Source organism: Phaseolus vulgaris, chromosome 10, assembly GCF_051622355.1.
Source record: "Phaseolus vulgaris cultivar YP4 chromosome 10, ASM5162235v1, whole genome shotgun sequence".
NCBI classification, from domain to species: domain Eukaryota; kingdom Viridiplantae; phylum Streptophyta; class Magnoliopsida; order Fabales; family Fabaceae; genus Phaseolus; species Phaseolus vulgaris.
Genome location: NC_143507.1, coordinates 12495791 through 12518339, shown reverse-complemented (window position 1 = coordinate 12518339; position 22549 = coordinate 12495791). Strand labels below are relative to the sequence as shown.

The 22549-nt window shown below is 34.7% G+C and overlaps 1 protein-coding gene across 1 annotated transcript; it reads left to right on the top strand.

The window, feature by feature from the left end:
- Positions 1–16773: 16773 nt before the first annotated feature.
- Positions 16774–18420, top strand: LOC137819599 (short-chain dehydrogenase reductase 2a). The gene is made up of 2 exons (XM_068623495.2): positions 16774–16932; positions 17489–18420. Exons 1-2 carry the CDS (start codon positions 16844–16846, stop codon positions 18324–18326), a joined length of 927 nt encoding a protein of 308 aa, XP_068479596.1. The 5' UTR covers positions 16774–16843; the 3' UTR covers positions 18327–18420.
- The last annotated feature ends 4129 nt before the right edge of the window (positions 18421–22549 follow it).

Here is a 22549-nt window from a genome sequence, read left to right as displayed (position 1 = left end):
TGTGCTTATGGAAGATCCAACCGAAGCACAATTGTTCAATTGATCTTGAACAAATTCTGTGCAGCTTGTGATAGGATTCCTTACACCATTGAGTGGCTGTTTTCTTTTAGGAATTTGAGTCCTTTTTGCTTTCTTAATTTTGCTTCATTTTATGCTTTGAGTCTTTATTTTCTGAATCTATAAATGTTGTGTCAAGTCATGTGAATCCATATTTGTCAACAATTCTTAGTAGTCCTATTATTGGCTTGATTGTTTCTTGCTTTTGGGTCTCTTTAAATTGTTTGAATCTGCTGTTCTTTGATCCTTTGGTGCCTTTTTAATTTTTAGTTTGAGTTCATATTGTGTTTAGATCATACACAATTCTATTTCACAAATTTCCATTGTGTCTAAACTTTGGTATCTTGCTGTTTTTGTTTCCAGTTTTCAGATTCCCCTGTTTACACCTTCTCTGTTTTGGCTGTTTTAACCCAGAAAAATATTTCCACCCATAGGAAAATTCTGATTTTCTGGAAAATGCAATTTTAAAGTGTTATAGAAAAGACAAAAAAATAATTAGGTCAAAAGAAGCAACAGAAAAAAAATGATAAATCTTTTAAGATCAGAGTGCAAATCTGAAGCGCTCCAGCTGGCATAACCGAACACCAATTTTGCAAAATTTATTAAAAAACAATGGTGCATCCGTTTTGAGTGAATCCAAAGCCAGATTTTAGATAAGACCCTGAATATCTTGCATAACAAATTTCAGAGCCAAATTCCAAAAATACAGATCAGCATAAATCGGGGAACAAACACGTTTTCTGGCCCACAACATTTTCCAGTGGTGTTGTTTTTTTTATTTGGTCATCTAATCTAGTGCTTTTCTTTAGGAATTCTTTTTGTGTGCCAACTTTTATTGAGTACCTTTAATTGTTTGCTTTAATTTCTTGAATCTCTTTCTAAGTTGTCATATTATAAATCCTTTTGGTGGTACTGTTTTCTTTCAATTAAATTTGTTTCTTGCTTTTGTTCCTTGACCTCTCTTTTTGGGTGCTGGAATTTATTTTCTCCCTTGGTGCTTATGTGCATGCAATTTGACTTGGTTTAAGGTTTAGCCCTTGTGAATAGGTGCTGGAAATTGGAGAATTAAAGCCAACATTCTAAGGAGGAGACAAAGTCAAAGCCGAAACAAACATTCTTGAAATAAACACTACAAACACTTGGAAGATCAACAATCAAAGACAACAAGGAAGTGCACTAATCAAAAGAGGATCAACAAAGGGAGTTCTCTTATTTCCTTTGCAACTTGGTTTATTGTTAATTACCTTGTTAATTACGTTTAGACGGTGAGTGTGTCTTCAAGGGCTCAAAGTGTCCAAGAAGCCTCACCTAGGGCCGAATAGTATAGCAATTCTTGATTAGTAATTGTTACTTGTTTGTAATTGCTTTTCTATTGCTTTAGTAGTGACGTTTGCATGGTTAGTATTGATTAAATTTGAACCGTCTAGCTTTGTTGATTAGTTAGCATGCATTGTTTTCTTGCATTAAAATCTGATTTCTCAACTTAATTGTGTTCCAAGTGGTTTACTAAGAGAAAGCTTTGTGTGAAGACATTGAGGGATAGTTTTTGGCTAAGGCAAAGGCTTGGTATTTAAGTAGTCCACTGTGACTCACCTCCCTTACCTGGAAGACTACCTTCTTTGACTTCCCTAAATTTTTCTCAAGGTAAAATACTTCTACACACAAAGCTTTAGTCATGTCTTCTCACTCCTCTAAATCTCTTAAAAGTGAGGTGAAATCCTTGAAATCTCTTTTGAAACAACTTACTAAGGATATTCAATCAATTTCATCTAAACAATTGGAGAATGAGATCAAAACTAATGAATTGACTAAAGCAAAGAATGAGAAGTCTCAATTTTCAAAAAAATTACATTCTCATGCATCTAGCTCTAAACATCATGATTATCTTGGGGAAGAAAGTCTTAGGAAAAATGAATATCATCAACAATTCCCTAGGAGAGCTAGGAAAGAGAGACAAGAAAACCTAACCAAGCATATCTCTCACACTCAAGCTAGAGAAATTCCATGTTTAGAATACCTTGGCAATGATCAATTAGCATCTCAATGTTTCAATGAAAGATCTATGATCTTAAGGGACAAAGATGAGAATAGTAGCCAAGAAAAAGAAGCTAGTGAGAGTGAAGAAAATGTAAAAATAGAAAAGCAAGAGAAAACCCTTGGGAAACAAAAGGCGTGGGAGAAGAGTGTTCCTTCCCACAAGGTCATTCAACAAGAAGGAAAAGTTGAAAATACATTTGAAAATATACCTCTTGTTGAACAACCTAGCCTTACCTTTTGTAAAGGAACACTTGCAAGTCTAGAAAAAAAAGAAGAATCCTTAAAAAAGGCTTGCATAGATAAAAATATAGTAGATTATTTTACATACATGCCAAGATATCACCAAGTGAAGGTCAAGTCATCTATAGGCATCTACAAAGACAATTTTTTATGTGAAGTAGTGCCTAAAGAAACTTGTCATGTCTTATGGAGACAACCTTTGCAACGAATTGAAATTTCCATGAACAAAGGTTGTATCAACGAGACTACCTTCACACATAAAAGAGAAATTCTTCATGAAGGAGAACTCATGGGTCAAATTAGAGTTGATAAAACTCTAGAGCTTTTAAAAGGAAAATTATTGTCACCCATGAGAAAAGATGTTCAAAGATGTCTCATGAACTCTATACTCCTTCACCTTTTGCAAATGATCCTTGGGAAGACATAAACCTAAATTTCATATTAGAGCTTCCTAGGACAACAAAAGGTCTTGATTCTTTCTTCATGGAAGTGGATAAACTCTTCTTAAGAAAAGTGACAAGCCTCCATGATTTATTTTCAAAAATAAGGGATAGAGCTCCAAAATTTGAAAACATAGCTCTCCCTTCTATGCTTCACGAAATCATGAAGGACACCCACAATTCTTGGGATAAGAATCCTTTTCCTTTTATGCATGCATACAATGGAGTAGTCCACAAGATTACTCATATCTCTCCATTTGAAGTTGTATGTGAACATAGTCCTCTTGTCTTTTTAAAGTTGTCACCATTTCCTAAAGGGATTATGCCTAAGGAAAAAGTAACTACTTTTGGAAATTTTAGAAAACATAAGAGGATTAGAAGGCACCTACAACCATCAAAAGGGAAGCATTGTGAGAAGTTGACCAAAACAAGAGAAAAACAAAGATGGCAACTTCACACAATTAATTGTTCTCCAAATACTCACTCCAACTCCTTTGCTTTGTTTCAAGATTCTCATAGGTTGATATTTGATCCGGGAGGACACACCTTGACGAAGCAAGAGGCTGCTATCCGAGATCAAGTTAGCAAATCTGAGGATAGATCTTTTCCCGAAGGAGGAGATGATGGACACCATCCAGCCACAACAAGCCCCCTCAAAAGCAAAAGCTTTGGATTTGAGGACAAATCCTTTTCAAGAGGGAGGGGATGATGGAGGAGGGCCCAAGCTCACCACACGATGAAAGCCAAGCCTCCAAGACTAGACGGTCTAGCCTATAATGAGGAGCGTCTAGACTCAAAAAGGAGCGTCTAGCCCATGAAGAGGAGCGTCTAGGCCATGATGAGGAGCGGCTACATAAGGAGCGTCTAGGCCATGATGAGGATTCCTTCTAGACCGTCTAGCTTCACATACACATGGGTCAAAGCTACGGTTTTGGGAAGAGAAGACCTTTGTAATTGTTACATAAAGGCCCATTAGGGGTGCTTAGTAATTAGAGTAGTGTAGAAAGCATATTTGTGTGAAACATTCTAGAAAGACCATGGAGGGGGTGAGCATAAAAACTAGACACACCCCTCCCCATGTGCACCCATGTGCTTCACATTTACATTTCATTTGGCTAGCATTAGGGTTGCATTATGGTCCTCCTTAGCCTATAAAAGGAGGAGCCTACACCTTGTATTTTCAAGTTTAATTGAGTAAGGTTATGCTGCCATTTTTGTGCACAAGCTTTACTTCTCCTAGAAATCTAGGCTCTAAACTTCAATCCTTTCACCTTCTCCCTTGAGCTGGCCGAACCACTCAAACACCATACTCATCATGCACCTACAAGGCCAACACAACTCCTAGGAGGGTCTTAATCATCTCACTCATTGCTTCCGCACCTTATTTTCTACTTTGATTCAAGAAGAACACATGAAAATGCCATCATAACTTCACTTGTGTTATTCAATATGTACAAATGTGCTTGCAAGACTTCTGATTGAGATTTGCTTACAATATTCACACCACGTAAACATTTACTTGTAAAACACATGTGGTGCCATGAATCAGCTGGAAGACCTATTGGATTTTCTTTTGTCATGTACTCTGAACAAAATTCAATACTTTCTTCAGCTATGTACCTTTCAATCATTGAAGCCTGTAGACGATAATGATTTTTCACATAACCTTTCAAAATTTTCATATACCGCTCAACAGGATACATCCATCTTAAGTGCACTGGTCCACACAATCTAACCTCTCTTACCAGATGCACCACTAGATGAACCATGATGTCAAAAAAAGATGGAGGGAAAAACATCTCCAATTCACACAAGATAACAACAATTTCATTTTGAAGTTCATCTAGGTTTGATGGATCAATGACTTTACAACTGATGGAAGAGAAGAATGAGCACAAACGTGTTATGGTACGTCTAACATTTTTTGGTAAGATCCCACGAATAGCTACCGGCAACAACTGTTGCATCAAGATGTGGCAATCATGAGACTTCAACCCAATTAACTTCAAATCCAAGCGCTTTGATTTACAAATGCGGTTTTACCAATAGCCGCACTCGTAAATCAACATAATTTCAAATATGCCACCGCGTTTTTTACGAATGCGTGTAAGCGCAAAACTGCACTAAATAAATAGCATTCTTTTCTTCATTTTGCACTAGTGGAATCATTCAAAGGTGTTGTGTGGTTTGACTTTCATAAACTGTCTCTGGATTCAAACATCTGTTTTTCATTTGTGCATATCAAGGTGATTTTTTGCTCTCAGTTAAAATCACTTAATACCTTAAGCCAGATAACTGAAATACTGTCTTGATGAAGTTAGCAGAAAAAAAAAATTTGTTCTTTCCAAAATAAATCGATTCTTTTCCTGTGTTTTGTAAAAAGACTGAATTTGTGTGAAAATTTTAAAAGCTCAACTCACCCCCCCCCCCCCACCCCCTCTTGAACTTTGACACTATTGAACCCAACACAAGTAACTGCTAATGACCCTTATATCATCCATGAAAAAAATTAGTAAATATTTAAAACATGAAATAGTAATAATGGATGACTTATAATTGAACTTACTCATTAATATAAGGGCAAAGATAAATTTGTCTTTTCCTGGAGTGTTAGTGATGTAAGAATGAGTTTCAAATTACTTTGCTCTAATTGGATTAATATAATAGGAATCCAAAACTCCATAGACATCTTAATTCCCGTCATTAATAGAAGCTCCGGACAAATACCTACAAGTTATTAGTTAAAGCATAATCAATAATAATTTTACATAAAGAAAATTGAAATATAGGTAAAAATACTTATATCTTCAAAAATTGAATTATATTTATATTGAGCTCCTAGTCTCCAACTGCAAATTCTAACAAATCTGACATGTATATTGTACCATACGGTCCTCGGGCGTTGACTGGCCTCGGGCGTTGATCGGCCTCGAGCGTTGACAGGCCTCAGGCGTTGATCAGCCTCGGGCGTTGACTAAAGTCAACATGATGGGACCCCGAAGGGGGACCCCTGGAAAGCATAGCAGGCCAGGGAAGTGTCTCCTTACACCCACGGGTAGGAGCGACTATGGAGGAGGCGGCACAAAGGCAGGGTGTGGAGACCTCGGGCCTCGACACCTCAACAGTGAAGATAGATGAAGAAAGGTGGTTTTCAAGCCACACCCCCAGTAACCAGTAGGAAGAGACCCAACTCACGAGAGATCCGTGCATGGGGTGTAGGGACGCGGTAGTACGCACCACCGTTAAAGAGCCATTGAGATAGAGACGACCCAAGAGAGGGTAACGTCCCAGGGGGTGATTTGCATGCATGGCACGTGAGGAAGGCAGGGGACTCCCAAGGCGGATGACTCAAAGATTGGGTGCATGAGTTGGCATCCAAGAAGTCACCTCGCGCCAGTTGCACTACGGCAAGGTAGTCTTACACACTAGATGGCCCTAAGTCTGGGCGTTAGTGTCGCTAAGATGAATCTACAGAATGCCTAAGTCATAGTGAAATAAAAGGGCAAGAACACCAAAGGTATATAAGGTTGACAACAGACATAACTAAGGTACATTATGACATTTTTACAAAACAATTTACGCTTTCATTAGTGCAAGTTACACATTTTCGAGAGGGGAACATAGTGAGAGAAAACAAACAGTGACCTAAGAGTGTTAGTTTGGTGTTCATTTCCCGAGATACTGACTTGACCGTTGGAGTGCAAACGGCCGCGAGGGCACCCTTTGTTTCTCTGTTTTCATGTGGTTCAACCGGAGGAAGGAAATGTGGGAGCGAAGGGTTCTTGGAAGCGAAGTCAATAGAAACGCACAAAGACGTTAGGTCAACCGGCGGGAACACATATGTACAGTAGCATGTCAGTGTCTATTTCAAAAATGTATCATCCACAAAATCTCCATAGGGTTTTGACCAATCTCTTTAGAAGCTGTTGTTAAGGAAACTATAGGATCGTCAATGGAAACCTCATTCTTCTTTTTCAGACTTGGTTTCCGACAAGGTTTCTACAAAATAAAGAACATTTGTATTACATTAGATGTAATATATAAACATAAATTAATATAATTAAATGAAATTATTACCGGGGTTCTAGTATAATTCGAACGAGGTGTCTGGGTCAGGCTATGAATGTTTGAAATGCATCGACGTGGTTACCTCATCTGAAGGTAGTGGAACACAAACATCAGATACTCGTACTTTTTCCACCGTTACCTTTACTATATTAGGGGAGAGAAGAATGTTATGTAAGGTGGTGCCCTCTTGATAAACTTTTTCAATGGCCACCACTTGAGGAAAGATGTCGCCCTCTATTAGTAACTCACATTGGCTTATTTGGCCAATGACATCCCCTTCTGACGTTGTAGGAGTTGCACAACTTCTCTTTGTGCTCTTGGGAGCGGTACTAACATGCGACTCAAGTAGCTCACCGCCAACCTTCACTAGTGCAAAATCAAAAAAAGAGCGCTCGTTATTTAGAGCGGTTTTGCGCTTAAACGCATTCGTAAAAAACACGGTGGCCTTTTTGAAATTAATTTGATTTACAAATGCGGCTACACAAACAGCCGCATTTGTAAATCAAAGCGCTTGATTTACAAATGTAGTTTTTACGTTTAGTCGCATTTGTAAATCCTTTTTACCCTAAATTTTTTTACGCCCCTAACCACTTTCGTAGTTTCTTTATGTTCTTGCCTCTCATTTTCACTGTTCATCCTTTTCGTTTGCGCTAGAGTAAGAAGTTCATCTCTTCCGTAGTCTTCATTATAAGTTTGTATGTTTTTGAATCGCTTTCTGATGAGAATCAAATAAAGGAGGCTTTTATTAATGGAGGAAGAGGACATTCACCTTCACATTTGAAGTTCTTCCTTCTAGTCTTCTCAAAATTAGAAGAAGACATAAAATAAAAGATGAGGCCCAAGCCCAAAGCCCAAGCCCAAGCCCAAGAAGGCCAAAGCCCAAAAAGCCCAAGTCCATCCCATGAGGGGCAAGGCCAAGCTTTGAAATACTCTTGTATAGTTTTAGGAGGTGTGGTTATTAAATAAAGGAGTGTGAAAATGTAAAATAAAGTCACATTGTCCATGTGACTTAGGAGAGTGGTGTAGGTGTAGTTTTTAGGAGGTGTCATAGTAGAAAAAGGTCACACCTCCCATGTGACTTGTTTTTGGTGGGAATTTCAAATGAGTTTATTTGAAATTTCCCACCTATTTTTCAGCACCTCTAGGCTATAAATAAAGGTGCTTAGCTTGTACAATTCAGAATTGAAATTAGAGTAAAGAAACTATACTCAATTTTTGAGTGAGCATTGCACAAGGTTGGTGTGCTGTTTTAAATTTTTTGAATTTTTTTTATGCATTATAATTTGTATATTTTAAATTTTATATTATTTAGTATTTATTATACTTTGAATTTGAATGTTTTTTACGTATTATAATTTGTATATTTTAAAATTTATATTATTTAGTATTAGTACTTATTATATTTTGAATTTGTTCTTTTTTATGTATTATGTAATTTATATTAAAATTTATATTATTTAGTAGTTAGTTGTTACTTTATATGTTATCTTTGGCAATAATAGGTTCTGGTATTGAGTCTGGGGGTGTTCGACCCTCGACAAACGCGTGAGATAGAACACTGATATAAAAATCCTAACCATTTCAGAATGTATAATGGATCGAAATTGGATGAATTATGTTCGTATAAGTGAAGAGTACGAAAGAGGAGTAGAAGAATTTATACAATTTGCACAACGTAACGCAATTAATAGTGGTCATGATAGAGCAAAGATCAGGTGTCCGTGCATTAATTGTTTGAATGGAAGGATAATGGATGTTAATATAATGAGGGAGCACCTGCTATGTGATGGGTTTCTTCGATCTTATACAACTTGGACATGGCATGGTGAATTATTAAATTTACCACATGTTTCCGTAACTGAAGAATACGTGGGGTCCACCATGGATGAAGCAGTACACGATGATGTAAATGATGATCGATTGGAGGACATGATTCGTAATGTAGGAGCTGAGTCTTTTGCAAAAGTGCATGGATATGGAAGTATGTCAAGCGATGCAGAGACTCCATTGTATCCTAGATCAACTAACTTCACACGGTTGTCGGCGGTGTTAAGATTGATGAATTTGAAGGCAATAAATGGATGGACTGATAAAAGCTTCACGGAATTGCTTCAGTTATTGAAGGATATGCTTCCAGAGGGAAATACTCTACCTAATCGTAAATATGAGGCAAAAAAGATTCTTTGTCCAATGGGTATGGAGTATAAAAAGATACCTGCATGTCCTAATGATTGTATATTATACGGGAAAGATTTTGAATTGTTGAAAAGTTGTCTGAGGTGTGGGTTATCACGTTATAAGTTGAAACAAAAAGATGATGATACTATTGAAGATATAGAAAAGCATGGACCCCCAATGAAGGTTATGTGGTATCTTCCCATCATTCCAAGGATGAAGCGTTTGTTTGCAAACCCAAACGATGCTAAGAATCTTAGATGGCATGAAGATGAGAGGAAATGTGATGGCATGTACCGACATCCGGCTGATTCTATTCAGTGGAAGAAATTTGATGATGAGTTTCCAGAGTTTGGTAAAGAATCAAGAAATATCCGACTTGGTTTAGCTACAGACGGAATGAATCCTTTTGGTAATATGAGTACAAATCAAAGTTCATGTCCTGTTTTACTAGTTATTTACAACTTACCTCCTGGATTGTGCATGAAGCGAAAATACATGATGTTGTCTATGATGATATCCGGTCTGAAACAGCCAGGGAATGATATTGATGTTTATCTAAGTCCTCTAATTGAAGATTTTAAGTTAATGTGGGACCAGGGTGTTGAAGTATTTGACGGATTTGTTAATGAAACTTTCAAGCTTCATGTCATGTTATTTTGCACCATCAATGACTTTCCGACATATGGTAACTTATCAGGTTATAGTGTTAAGGGTCATAAAGCATGTCCAATATGCGAAGAAGACACTGCTCCTCAACAATTGAAACATGGAAGGAAGACAGTGTATCTTCGACATCGGGTTTCTTAGAAGTCATCATCCTTACCGGAGGTTGAAAAAAACCTTTAATGGACACCAAGAGGCTAGTGGTCCACCAACTCCATTAACCGGTGTTGAGGTTTACGAAAAGGTAAATAACATAGACCACACCTTCGGTAAGTAAAAAAAAAAAGTCATCTGTGACAAACATTTGGAAGAAGAAATCAATCTTCTTTGATCTTCCATACTGGTCGAGGTTAGAAGTCAGAAATTGTATAGATGTAATGCATGTTGAGAAGAATGTGTGTGATAGCTTAATTGGTACACTTCTTAACATTATTGGGTTGAAGTCTCATGATTGTCACATCTTGATGCAACAGTTGTTGCCGATAGCTATTCGTGGGATCTTACCAAAAAATGTTAGACATACCATAACCCGTTTGTGCTCATTCTTATCTTCCATATGTTGTAAAGTCATTGATCCATCAACACTAGATGAACTACAAAATGAAATTGTTGTTATCTTGTGTGAATTGGAGATGTTTTTTCCTCCATCTTTTTTTGACATCATGGTTCATCTAGTGGTGCATCTGGTAAGAGAGGTTAGATTGTGTGGACCAGTGTACTTAAGATGGATGTATCCTGTTGAGCGGTATATGAAAATTTTGAAAGGTTATGTGAAAAATCATTATCATCTAGAGGCATCAATGATTGAAAGGTACATAGCTGAAGAAAGTATTGAATTTTGTTCAGAGTACATGACAAAAGGAAATCCAATAGGTCTTCCAGTTAATTCATGGCACCACAAGCGTTCTACAAGTAAACTTTTACGTGGTGTGAATATTGTAAGAAAATCTCAATCAGAAGTCTTGCAAGCACATTTGTACATATTGAATAACACAAGTGAAGTTATACCTTACATAGAAGCTCACAAAGCCATTGTGAAGGCAAATAACCCAAGACAAGCAGAGAAATGGGTCTTGATGGAACATAATAGAACATTCATGCCTTGGTTTAAAGACGAGGTGTTCAAGGATTCAACGACATTAGAGACCTTGACCTGGTTGGCTGCTAGATTGAAGTTTGATGTCATCTCATGTACAACGTACAAACTGAATAATTGTATATTTTACACGAAGTCCATGGATGAAAAGAGTACAATTCAAAATTCTAGTGTTACTCTTAAAGTCGAGTCAATGCAGTTTTCGACTTCGAAAGATACAAATCCAGTACTTGGATCAATGGCATACTATGGGTTTATAGAAGAGATATGGGAGGTTGACTACACTAAGTTTTCCGTTCCAGTTTTCAAGTGTAAATGGGTTGAGGATAATAGTTGGGTTAAAATTGATGAATTAGGATTCACACTAGTGGACTTTCAAAAGATAGGGTATCGATATGAGCCATTTATAATGGTTCAACAAGCATCTCAAGTTTTCTACGTGAAAGATCCTACGTCAGAACATTGGTATGTCGTTTTATACGGAAAAAAAACAAGTGGAGGCCATAGATGATATTGAAAATGGTGACCCCCGTTTATTCACACCAATGATAATTAATAAAGATGACGATGTACTTGATGATGAACATGCAACCCGTAAAGACCACAGTGAAGGAATTTACATATGAACATTCAACCCTCATGCAACCCGTAAATAAGCATTTAGAATTTTATGTATTATTTTTATATGATTTTAATTCGATGTAGATTAACTAATGTTTGTTACCTAAATTTTTTAACAGAGACACGGATGATGATCATACCCCAATCAGACCTCGATCTGGACGAGGGAGCAGAGGACCTACTAGATTGAAGAGTCTCGCATTGAGACGTGCTGCCGGTGATAAGATACGTGTTGACATTGACCTCAACACTGGAGTGGCTTTTGGTCCTAAAGCAGATGAGTTTATGAGCTATCTTAGAGTTGTTTCTCGTGAGAGGCTCTCCATTTTGATTAATTCATGGGATGAGGTGTCAGAGGTCGATCAGAACATTATTTAGGAGGATGTTCTGGTAAGCTTTTACATTATTATTGTTACCATATAATGCCTTTTAATATTGATTGATTAATTTTAATTTGGTGTTATTTTCTAGGCAAACTTTGAAATTCCTGATGTGGAACCGCTTCGATCAAAGATTATATCCAATATCATACTTAAATTTCGTACCATTAAGTCAAGACTGACTTCGAGATACGTTTTTGGCAACCTTAAAGACGAAAATCCATGTTTAAAGTACAAACATATTGATGAAGAGACATGACGTCTTTTTAAAGAAAGCCGTCAAAATGAGGCTTGGATGGTAAGTGAAGTAACTTAACTTTTCTTATTTATATAACATTAATAAGTTTATCTTATTTACTTCACTTTGTTTATTTCAATTATGACAGGATTGTCGGAAGAAAGCTCAAGAGATAGCTTTGAAGAATGTTACCCCGCACGTACTCTCTCGTTCGGGGTATCGAAAACTTGAGCAAGCACTGATGGTGGAAAATGAGCAATCTAAACAGGGGACGTCGTTTGAGAATGTGGAAACAAGGGTCATTTTTCCTCCATCACCACCTTTTCGCCATGTAAAATGGAAGAGGGCTCGAATTAAAAAGCGGGTGCACCAAGTTTTTAGCAATCCGGGCTTATCATCGAAAAAATTGTAAGTTATTTTTAGTTATTTTCATTTATTTTAAAGCATTAATTATATTAAAAACTGATATGATTTTTGTCTCTTGCAGGATTCCTTGGAATCCGACGGTAAATTTGTTGTTGAAGGTCATCACGATATCCTGGTTGAAGCAATTGAACGACCTGAGCACTGTGGTTGTGTTTGTGCAGCTGGACAAGGGGAATTAAACTATATTTTGGAGTTTCGTCTCCGCCTCCTCTAAAGAGAGCGAAACTCAAATGAAGACTAAGATACGTGAAGAATTAATGGAGAAGATGAGAAAGGAGAATGATCGAATGCGACAAGAGTTTCTATCGCAACAAATTTGTGTTGAGCCAATTCATCCCCTTGTTAGTCCCACTCCCAAGAGCACAAATGGGAGTTGTGCGGCTCCTACAACATCAGGGGATGATATCATTGAGCAGACGAGGGAATGTGAGCTACTGGTAGCGGGCGACAAGCTTCCTCGGGTGGTGGCCCTTGGAAAAGTCTATGAAGAGGCCACCACCTTACATAACGTTCCTCTCTTCCCTGATGTGGCGAAGGTAACAGTTGAAAAAGTACGAGTACCTGATGCTCGTGTTCCAGTACCTTCAGATAAGGTAACCACTGTGGTCGATGCATTTAAGACATTTGTTGCCTGGCCCAGAGACCTCAATCGATTTATGCCCCAACCTCATGTAACAATTTCATTTCATTATATTAATTTTTATTTATATTTATATATTACATATAATTTAATACAAATGTTCTTTATCTTGTAGAAACCTTTTCGGAAACCAAGTCCGGAGAAGAAGCGTGAGGTTCCAGTTTACGATCTTATAGCTTCCTTAGGTCTAATTGCTAGTCAGATTGGTAATCAACCTTTTGAAGTTTCGTGGGATGATACGTCTTTTCAAATAAACACCGAACTGCCACTGATGATGTACAACACAAATTTATTAGAATTTGTATCTGAGAATGAGGACCTCAATATAAATATAATTCAATTTTTTATGATGTAAGTATCTTTACCTATTTTTCAATTTACTTTATGTTAAATTATTATTGATTATGCTTTAACTAATAACTTGTAGGTTTCTGCATGGAGTCTGTCTCACTGAGGAGAAGGAAAATGTGTATGGATTCTTAGATCCTGCATATATTAATCCCGTTGGACCAAGGTCATATGAGACCCAAGCATACATCACTAACACCCTGGAAAAAGAGGGAAAACAAATTTATTTATGCCTTTATATTAATGAGTAAGTTTAATTATATGTCATCAATTATTACTATTTCATGTTTTAAATTAATTATTACTATTTCATCATTAATTATATTACTATTTACTAACTCTTTTCATGGATGATATAGGCATTATTGACAGTTACTTATCTTATCAATGGCTGACAAGACTGCTGTGTGGTTTTGTTCCCTACACAAGAAGATACCCACAAATTTTAAGAATATCATTGATACGTAAGTACAGTATAAACTTTACTTTGTATGTTACTAATTAACCATCTACTAACGAGGTTTTTTGTATTAACCAGTTCATGGCGTGGATATAACATCCTAAAAGGTCGATCTAGTTCAAATAATTTGAACTGGATAAGAATAAAGGTTTGTAATTTTTTTCTTTCTCTTATCATTGTTTATCAATATACTAACTTTTACTTTTTATTGAATTATAGTGTAATAAACAACTAGGAAGCTATGAGTGTGGCTATTACATTATGCAATGGGTGATTACCATTATAAGACTAGGTGTTAAAACTGGTTGAAAGAGGTAACATGATATGTTAAATCATTTTTATAATTCTTGAACATATATGTATCTAAAAACAAATTTATGTCAACTATATTTTGCAATGCAGTTATTCACGAAAGAAATACCAATGAATTCGGAAGCCATGTCATATATGAGACATTTTTGGTCCACATATTTCATAAATTTTTATAACTTTAGGATAACTGATCAGTAGTGTAGGGATTATATGTAATTTGATTACTTGTTTGTAATGTACATTTTGATTCTCTCAATTTATCTCTATATTTATGTATTTGTCTGGCTGGGTACATTTTGATCAATATATAGGTTAATTTTTGGGACAAAACAGATTGCACTAAAAAAAACACTATTTACAAGTGCGGTTATTTACCAAAGCCGCATTTGTAAATCAAGTGTATGATTTACAAATGCAGCTATGGTAATAGCCGCATCTGTAAACCCTAAACCCCTAAACCATGTCACCTCATTCTAAAGCATATACAAATGCGGCTATTTGAAATAGTTGCACTTATAAATAGTATTTACAAATGCGGCTATATAGCCGCATTTGTATCTCTCTGATTTACGAATGCGTGCTGATCAAATGCGGCTCTATAGCCGCATTTGTAAATGTAAAATAATTGCACTTGTTTGGCATTTCTACGCTAGTGCTTGTGCGTGAAGGCAGAACAATGGTGAAGGGCGAGCGGAAAAGGGCAATGGTAGCGGCTAGTAGCGACAAACAAAAAAATGGTGGCACCAAGAAACCAATGAAAACAGCGGTGGACCAATGAAACAATGAAGTGATGGCAGCAAAGAAAACCTTACCAATGGAGGAGACAAACAAATAAGAGAAACAAAAAAGAGAAACCAATAACCAATGGAGGAGAATGGAATGGAATGAATGAATGGTGAAGGAGAAAGAACTTACAATATTGGGCGAATGTCGCAACGGAGATGAAGAAGAAGCAAAGAGCACGAGAGTAAGAGTAGTGAAAAGACAAACGAAAACAAAAGCGCAAGTGGTGCGCTTCGAATTAAAGTAATAAAATGACTTTAAAACGGTGGTTCTTAGGTGAAACCATCGTTTTAGACCAAAGTTGCTTGATGTAAAACGACAGTTATGGGTGAAACCTTCGTTTTAGATCAAAGTATTTGGTGTAAAACGGCAGTTCCACCCACAACCGTCGTTTTACACTAAGCAACTTTGATCTAAAATGACGGTTTCACCTAAGATCATCGTTTTACACTCGTTTTAATTTAAAAAAATGTCACCACGTTTTGATAAAAAACGTTTAACAGTAAAAGCGCAATGAATTTAGTGACATAAATGAGCTTTTTAACACCAGTGAGAAATTGGTGCAAAGGTTGTGATTCGAAGCAACATTAAAAACAAGACTTACCCCTTTTGAAAGAATATATGATCATTTAAGTCGTTAGAAGTTCATTGTTGTTTGTGTGATTTGTAGAAGTCAAGGTGTCTAACAATGTCTTTGAACTTTATTAAATAAAATTATTACACATAACTAATTATATAGCTTTCAGAGTTAAATAGAGTGTTAAAAAATTTCACATGTGTAGATGATAACACTATTGTACACTATCTAAAACTAGCGTCAGAAAGAGATCTTGTAGAAGATACTACGGATCTAGTAAATTATGCAATTGTATTGAGTTCAATTTCCTACTTTTAACTTCTTTATTTATAGTCGTTATATTTAAAAAAACCATGCTTCACATGAGTGGAAAAAACAAGTAGATATTCAATTACACGTTAGGATATAAAACTACATAATATAGCTATCTAAATGAATCTTTACGTACTAACCATTGCTCAATTAAGTGATTAGAAGATTATCTTTCCTTAATTATCTCAGCTGACTAATATATAAACAAATTAAGAAATTTTGTTATGAAAAAAGTCCACTTGATTAGGATTAGCCATAATTTAATAAAAGTTTTACATAAACAAAGATTTGACAAAAAAATATTTCAGTTGGGCATTAATAAAATGCCTATATATATTTCTACGAACTATTATATTCAATATTTGAATCTGTTCATGATCACATCAAACCATTTTTAATTGAGTTTCAATTTAACAAATGTACAGTTGGTCTGCACGGTACACAGTACACTAGTTACTATATTTTTATTTATTTTCATAGGGTCGTAGTGTTGTACACCTAGGGTTTATAGGGAAAAAAATTGTATTATTGGTCCTGCATACTTGGAAATAAGTCCTGGCTGGCAACAGGAAACAAAGATCTAAAAAACAAAATCAATGGTTTTTTAATAACCTGATAAAAAACCAAACACAAATTTGGAAATGAAAAATGTTATTCTTACACTATTTTAGGACATAATAAAGTGAAAGAAAGACAGAAATAAACAACTGCAATATGCAAAAATAATGTGATGTTATAAAAAAATGAGTCAAAAGAGATAGAACTAAAGTAGTATGGAAATATATAAATATTATTCTTGGTTTGAAAATAATGTAACCCCAACCAATACAACCTCAAAAATCAAAATCTCTTCATGTATAAATACCCTTGTTTTCCATTCTAACTGCACTTGTTCTGTAAGCCTCTGCCTCCTCTGTCTCTCTCTGCTTCTCTCTCCATTGCCCTCATTATATACTCAGCCACTACCATGGGTGCAGCTGAAGTAATGCCTGAAACTCCCCTTCATGCAGTTCCTATCCTTTCAAGAGAAAGCAGTTTTTCATCTTCACCAAGAAGGTACTATTTTCAATATGGAAAAAAAAAATCTTCCCTTCTCTTTGTGCATTTTTAGTTTTGTTTTCTTACACATAAAAAAAATAGCTATTTAAAATGCTGGCATGCTTTTGGCTAAAAGGGAAGTTTTGAGAGTTATATTGGAAACGTATAGTCCCTTATCCTCAATTTGTTCTGTTTTCCTCCAAAATGAAGAAAAATCATGCCACCCCACAAAGCGAATCACTACCTTTAACTTAAGTTTACCAATTATGAACAATCTGAACATTTTGTTGACAAATCTAATTGTACATTGCATTGTAAACTTCTGAAAGAGTTACAAACCATAGAGACCATGGTACTTCTCTTTCTGACTATAATCATTGTAATTAGGACCTTTTATCGGGAACTCTGAAGTATTCTTACATTATTTTCTTTAAGATTGTGTTATATAGGAATAATTTACAATTAATGGAAGTAAAAATTGTAAATGTACTTTTGAGGGGGGAAAAACTTAAATTTATGAAATTTTTGAAGAAACTGTTGATATGATTGTAAACTGTTTGATGTTATGTGGTAGGTTGGAGGGAAAGGTTGCTATCGTAACAGGGGGTGCGAGAGGGATTGGTGAAGCAACGGTGCGAGTGTTCGTGAAGAACGGTGCAAGGGTAGTGATAGCGGATGTTGAGGATGCACTTGGCACGATGCTGGCGGAGACCTTGGCCCCTTCAGCCACGTACGTGCACTGCGATGTTAGCGTGGAAGAAGAGGTTGAAAATTTGGTGAGTTCAACAGTTTCTCGGTACGGTCAAGTGGACATAATGTTCAACAATGCAGGGGTGTTGGGGAACCAGTCCAAGAACAAAAGCATTCTGAACTTTGACCCCAACGAGTTCGACCGTGTGATGCAGGTGAACGTGAAGGGCATGGCCTTGGGGATCAAGCACGCTGCAAGGGCCATGATTCCTAAGGGGATTGGGTGCATCATTTCCACTGCTAGTGTTGCTGGGGTCATGGGGGGGCTTGGCCCACATGCTTACACTGCCTCAAAGCATGCCATTGTGGGGTTAACCAAGAACACTGCTTGTGAGTTGGGGAGGTATGGAATAAGGGTGAATTGTATTTCCCCCTTTGGAGTTGCCACCAACATGCTTGTGAATGCTTGGAGAAGTGGTGGCTGTGATGGGGAAGAGGGTGATGATGAGGGAATCAATTTTGGGTTGCCATTTCAAGAGGAGGTGGAGAAAATGGAGGGGTTTGTTAGAGGGCTTGCCAACTTGAAAGGACAAACTCTAAGAGCCAAAGATATTGCTGAGGCTGCACTCTATCTTGCTAGTGATGAATCCAAGTATGTTAGTGGTCATAATCTTGTTGTGGATGGTGGAGTCACCTCCTCAAGAAACTGCATTGGTTTGTAACTTCTTGTGTTTACCATATTCCCCCTTTTTTGAATGTAGGATCCACCAGTTTGTAAAATTATTCATATAAATGTAATTGTAGTTATTTTTATTATTTTACTCTTATTATCACATGTTAGAAACTTAATTATAATTATGAAGCAGTGTGAATTAAAAGAAATCCCAAATTAAATTGAAATAAACAAGTTGAATAAATCATAAGTGAAGTGAGACAAAATATCTAAGTATCTAATATCTTATAGTGTTTTTTTGTTTGTTTTAGTATTTCTTAACAAATCAAGAGTAAATCATTATTTAAGTCTACAATATGCATTTAATCAGCTACGTACAGGGAATTTAATCAGGTACTTATAGTAAGATTTTTTACTTATTTATAAGAATGAAACTCCAAACTTTAATTAAAAAGTTTAAATTTAATTTAGATCAACATATAATGCTTACGTAAAACGTGAGATTCATATGTTTGTTAATTGTTTAATTTTGGTATTTAGAAGGAGATATGAAGAAGTGACAGAACTTGTCTAGTTTGTTACATGAGAGTTACAAAAATGTATTAAAAATATGTTTTTTTTATCAATAATAAATAAATTAAATATTTTAAAGATACTTCAATTTTTATAAAAAAAAAATTGTTTCTCTTATCACACCATTAACTTGTATTAAAGGGAAAACAAGTTTATCGGCACCAAGACCAACTCAATATGCAGAATCTCTACCACCAACATTGGTACTACACAAAAATCCACTCACTCTTACTGCTGCATGTACAAAAGCCACTCCAAATATATATTGTTATATTGTTGGAATCCCAACTAGAGATTAAAAATTTTCATATTATATAAGCTAAGCAAATATAAATGAGATGAGTCGATTTTATGGAGTTGAGTTAGATTTAAAGTCTATCTCGTAATATAGTATTAAAATCATTTCGAACATATCTCGAGGGTTTGTTGGGTTTATCAAGCCACTCACTATCAGGTCGTTATTGGACTACCATAATATATTATCTCAGACACGAACTGTCACTCTCGACTTGAGTTAGACTTAAAGTACACTTCGTAATAAACATAAATGTAGTTAGAATATATCACCACTTGCTGAATCTTGATCTTTTTACTCAATTGCTGTCATGGTTTTACCATATCCACTGCATTACTCCATCTAGAGATCTTCTCCCATCCCCAAAATCAAATAGGGAAAGAAAACAGCTTCAGCAGTTCCATACAGCAAGCAGAAAATTGTGCATAACGTCCCTGCCATTTCAAGCATTATCCCTTGTTAACACCGCTCCAGTCCAAAGTTTTGGCAGCAGTGTGCATATCTCCCATACTCCTACACTTGGTTTTTTGTGTTGTTTATCTCATATAATGGATTACTATATCGATATAATTGATTTTGTCATTGCTAGAAAATCCTTCCTAACTGGTGAAGTGTAGAGGTTCATAGGTTAGGTTGTTTTCAAATACTCGGTCTACATCATGCATAATAAATTTCTCTATTCTCTCTCTAGTGGAGTTATATTAAAAAATAGTTTGATGGGTTTATTGCAACAGTAAAATGAGCTTTTAGTAGCATTTATTTTTTCTTTTAAAACCAAATAATATTTTTTACCAAAAGTATTATACGCTTGATTTTATAATATTTTCTAAAACTACTAATTTTTTAAGACAACTTTATTGCATCATTATAACTAAAGATATAAGTTTAAATTTTTTTATTTTATAAGACCATAAAATATGTTGATATATATACCTTAATATTTAAATAATTTAGATTTTGAATAAAATTATAAAAAAATATATGTCCCAAAAGCATCTCTTTATAATGATAATTAAATAAAAAATATTATAATATAAATTTATATTGTGTTATAGTAAATGACAATTCAAATTTAAAAATGAAGTCAGATGATTAATTCAAAAAAAGTAAATTAAAACATTAACAGAAAATAATTCTTAGCTAAATTTAAATGTGGAACAAGTAGTAGTCAAATAGAATGACAAGTAGAATAAAAAATGTTGTAAATTTAACTGAGGAGCAAGTTGTAAATCACATAGGATACGACCTTAAAATTAACTACTAAAATTATATTATTCATAAACATTAATAATATACAATATATATTTTGATATCTTTATTTTTTAAATAATATAATATAAAACTAGTAGTTAATTTTAAAATTGTATCTCATATAGAATAAATAAATTAAAAAATATATTTTATGGGTCTCTCAACCTTTTTTATAGACATGAAACATTTCCTCTAACCATAAACTTCTTACCTATTGCTACCTATTGATTGCGAACCAAGTAGAATAAAAAATGTTTTGAGGTTGAAGAATTGTTCGATACATAGTCACATCCTGAGTTATGTGTCAAATATATATATAGTATTTGATTAAATTAAGAAGGTAACTTCTCACAACTTTCCTTAATTGGTTGAATCCAGGTATCATTGAAAATTTCAAAACCATGCCACCACCTGGCTGATATGGGTTGGTTTGATAGTTTATGAAAGGTCAATCATCTACCATTTACTAGTATTGTTTTTCTTTCCTTAAAGGTCTGGTCCTAGTTAAGGTTGGGAATAAGGTGCAGAGAGAAATTATTAATCAAATATCAAGTAGATGAATCTCTTTTGTCAGCTTTCAGACAAATAAAGATTAATATTAAACAGCAATTGAGTAAGATTAAGAGGGTTTCGTACCTTTTATTAGTTGGTGGCTGATCAGTGTCAGTGTTTAACTAAAAGTTAAGCATGAAGCAGACAGCATTAACTAGCTACCCACTCACTAATACCTTCTTCATTCATTCACACAGCTGCTTTTTATTAGGGGATTAATTTATTACAAAAGTGCAAGATGTAAGACTATTTAAGAGAAATAAAATACAGGTGTAACATATATTTTTAATTAAAATTAAATTCTTATTACAATACTTTATTATAAAATTATATATTGATGTTTTAACTTTTTTTATTCTAAATTAACTAATGTTTTACAAATTTCAACTCTCATTTTCAAATATATTTCTATCCACAACTTATTTAAACACTCCAACAAAAGAAATAAGTTACATTTACATCTTATAAGAAATAAGGATATTTTAATTAAATAAATATATTAATATTTTAAACTAATTGAATATTCCTTAATTTATGCACACTAAAATATAGCATTAAAACTTGGCATGAAAGATATTTTAAATAAAAATTAGTCCCGGAAGGGATGCACTAAAAGTTAGCCTTTAAGAAAAAACTAATTTTCATTATAATCACCTAATTTTGTCCATTTTACGCTTTAATGTAGTTTTTATTAAAAAAAACAAATAAATTCAAAATACTACTAATAGCTTTCTGTGATCCTGTACACATTTGATAAAAATCAAATGTTATAAAAATACAATTAACTTAAAATAAGGTAAAGTAATTGAAAAGCTTAAATTTGGTAATATTGTCAGTATAAGTTAAATTATTAACTAATTTTATAACATTTTTTATAAGACTCTTAAAGTAGTTAAATAATAATAAGTTTCAAACATATAATAATCTACCATTAATTGATAACATGAAGCTTTTCTCTTAATCAATCATTACTTAATTTGTATTTTAACCTTTGAAGATCCAAGTTGGTATCTATCTAGCCTGTCATGGGGATGACATTGATCATAGACAAAGGTTGTGTGATTGATCTCATGAATCTCATGACATTGGTAAACAAAGTCATTGATACTTGACAATTAGAAGAAGAGGAAGAAGAAGAAAAAAGTGGGTGGACAACCAGAAAAGGTGGGACAAAGATGAAGGAGCTGGAAGCATGCCATTTTAAAAATTTCAAGTTGAAGATCTTGTGCAAGCAATTTCTGACTCGTATCTTGTTTTGGACCACTCTCTTACCTAATCCATCAACATTCAAAAGCCAAGTTGCTAACTATATATTAAGAGTGTCTTTGTTTAAGGTTAGCACATTGGAAGCCATTTTTACTCCAAATCTATACTTTATTTGTGTTTTAATAGAGATTGTGTTGAACAAAAAAAATCTAATTCCTTATAATATATACTTAAATTTTTGTTGAAAGGAATACTCAGATTTAGTAAGTGACAATATCTTAAGAAAGATCATCTCTAAATAAGATATCCATAAAAAGTTCTTTTATGTAATTGAATTCAATTTAAAACACTATCTAACTATGATACCATTGTGAACTTGGTATATATATATTCTG

Coding starts and splice junctions, on each gene's coding strand:
- LOC137819599 (XM_068623495.2), top strand. CDS start 16,844: ATGGGTGCAGCTGAAGTAATGCCTGAAACTCCCCTTCATGCAGTTCCT. Junction 16,933..17,488: donor TTTTCATCTTCACCAAGAAG/GTACTATTTTCA, acceptor GTTATGTGGTAG/GTTGGAGGGAAAGGTTGCTA.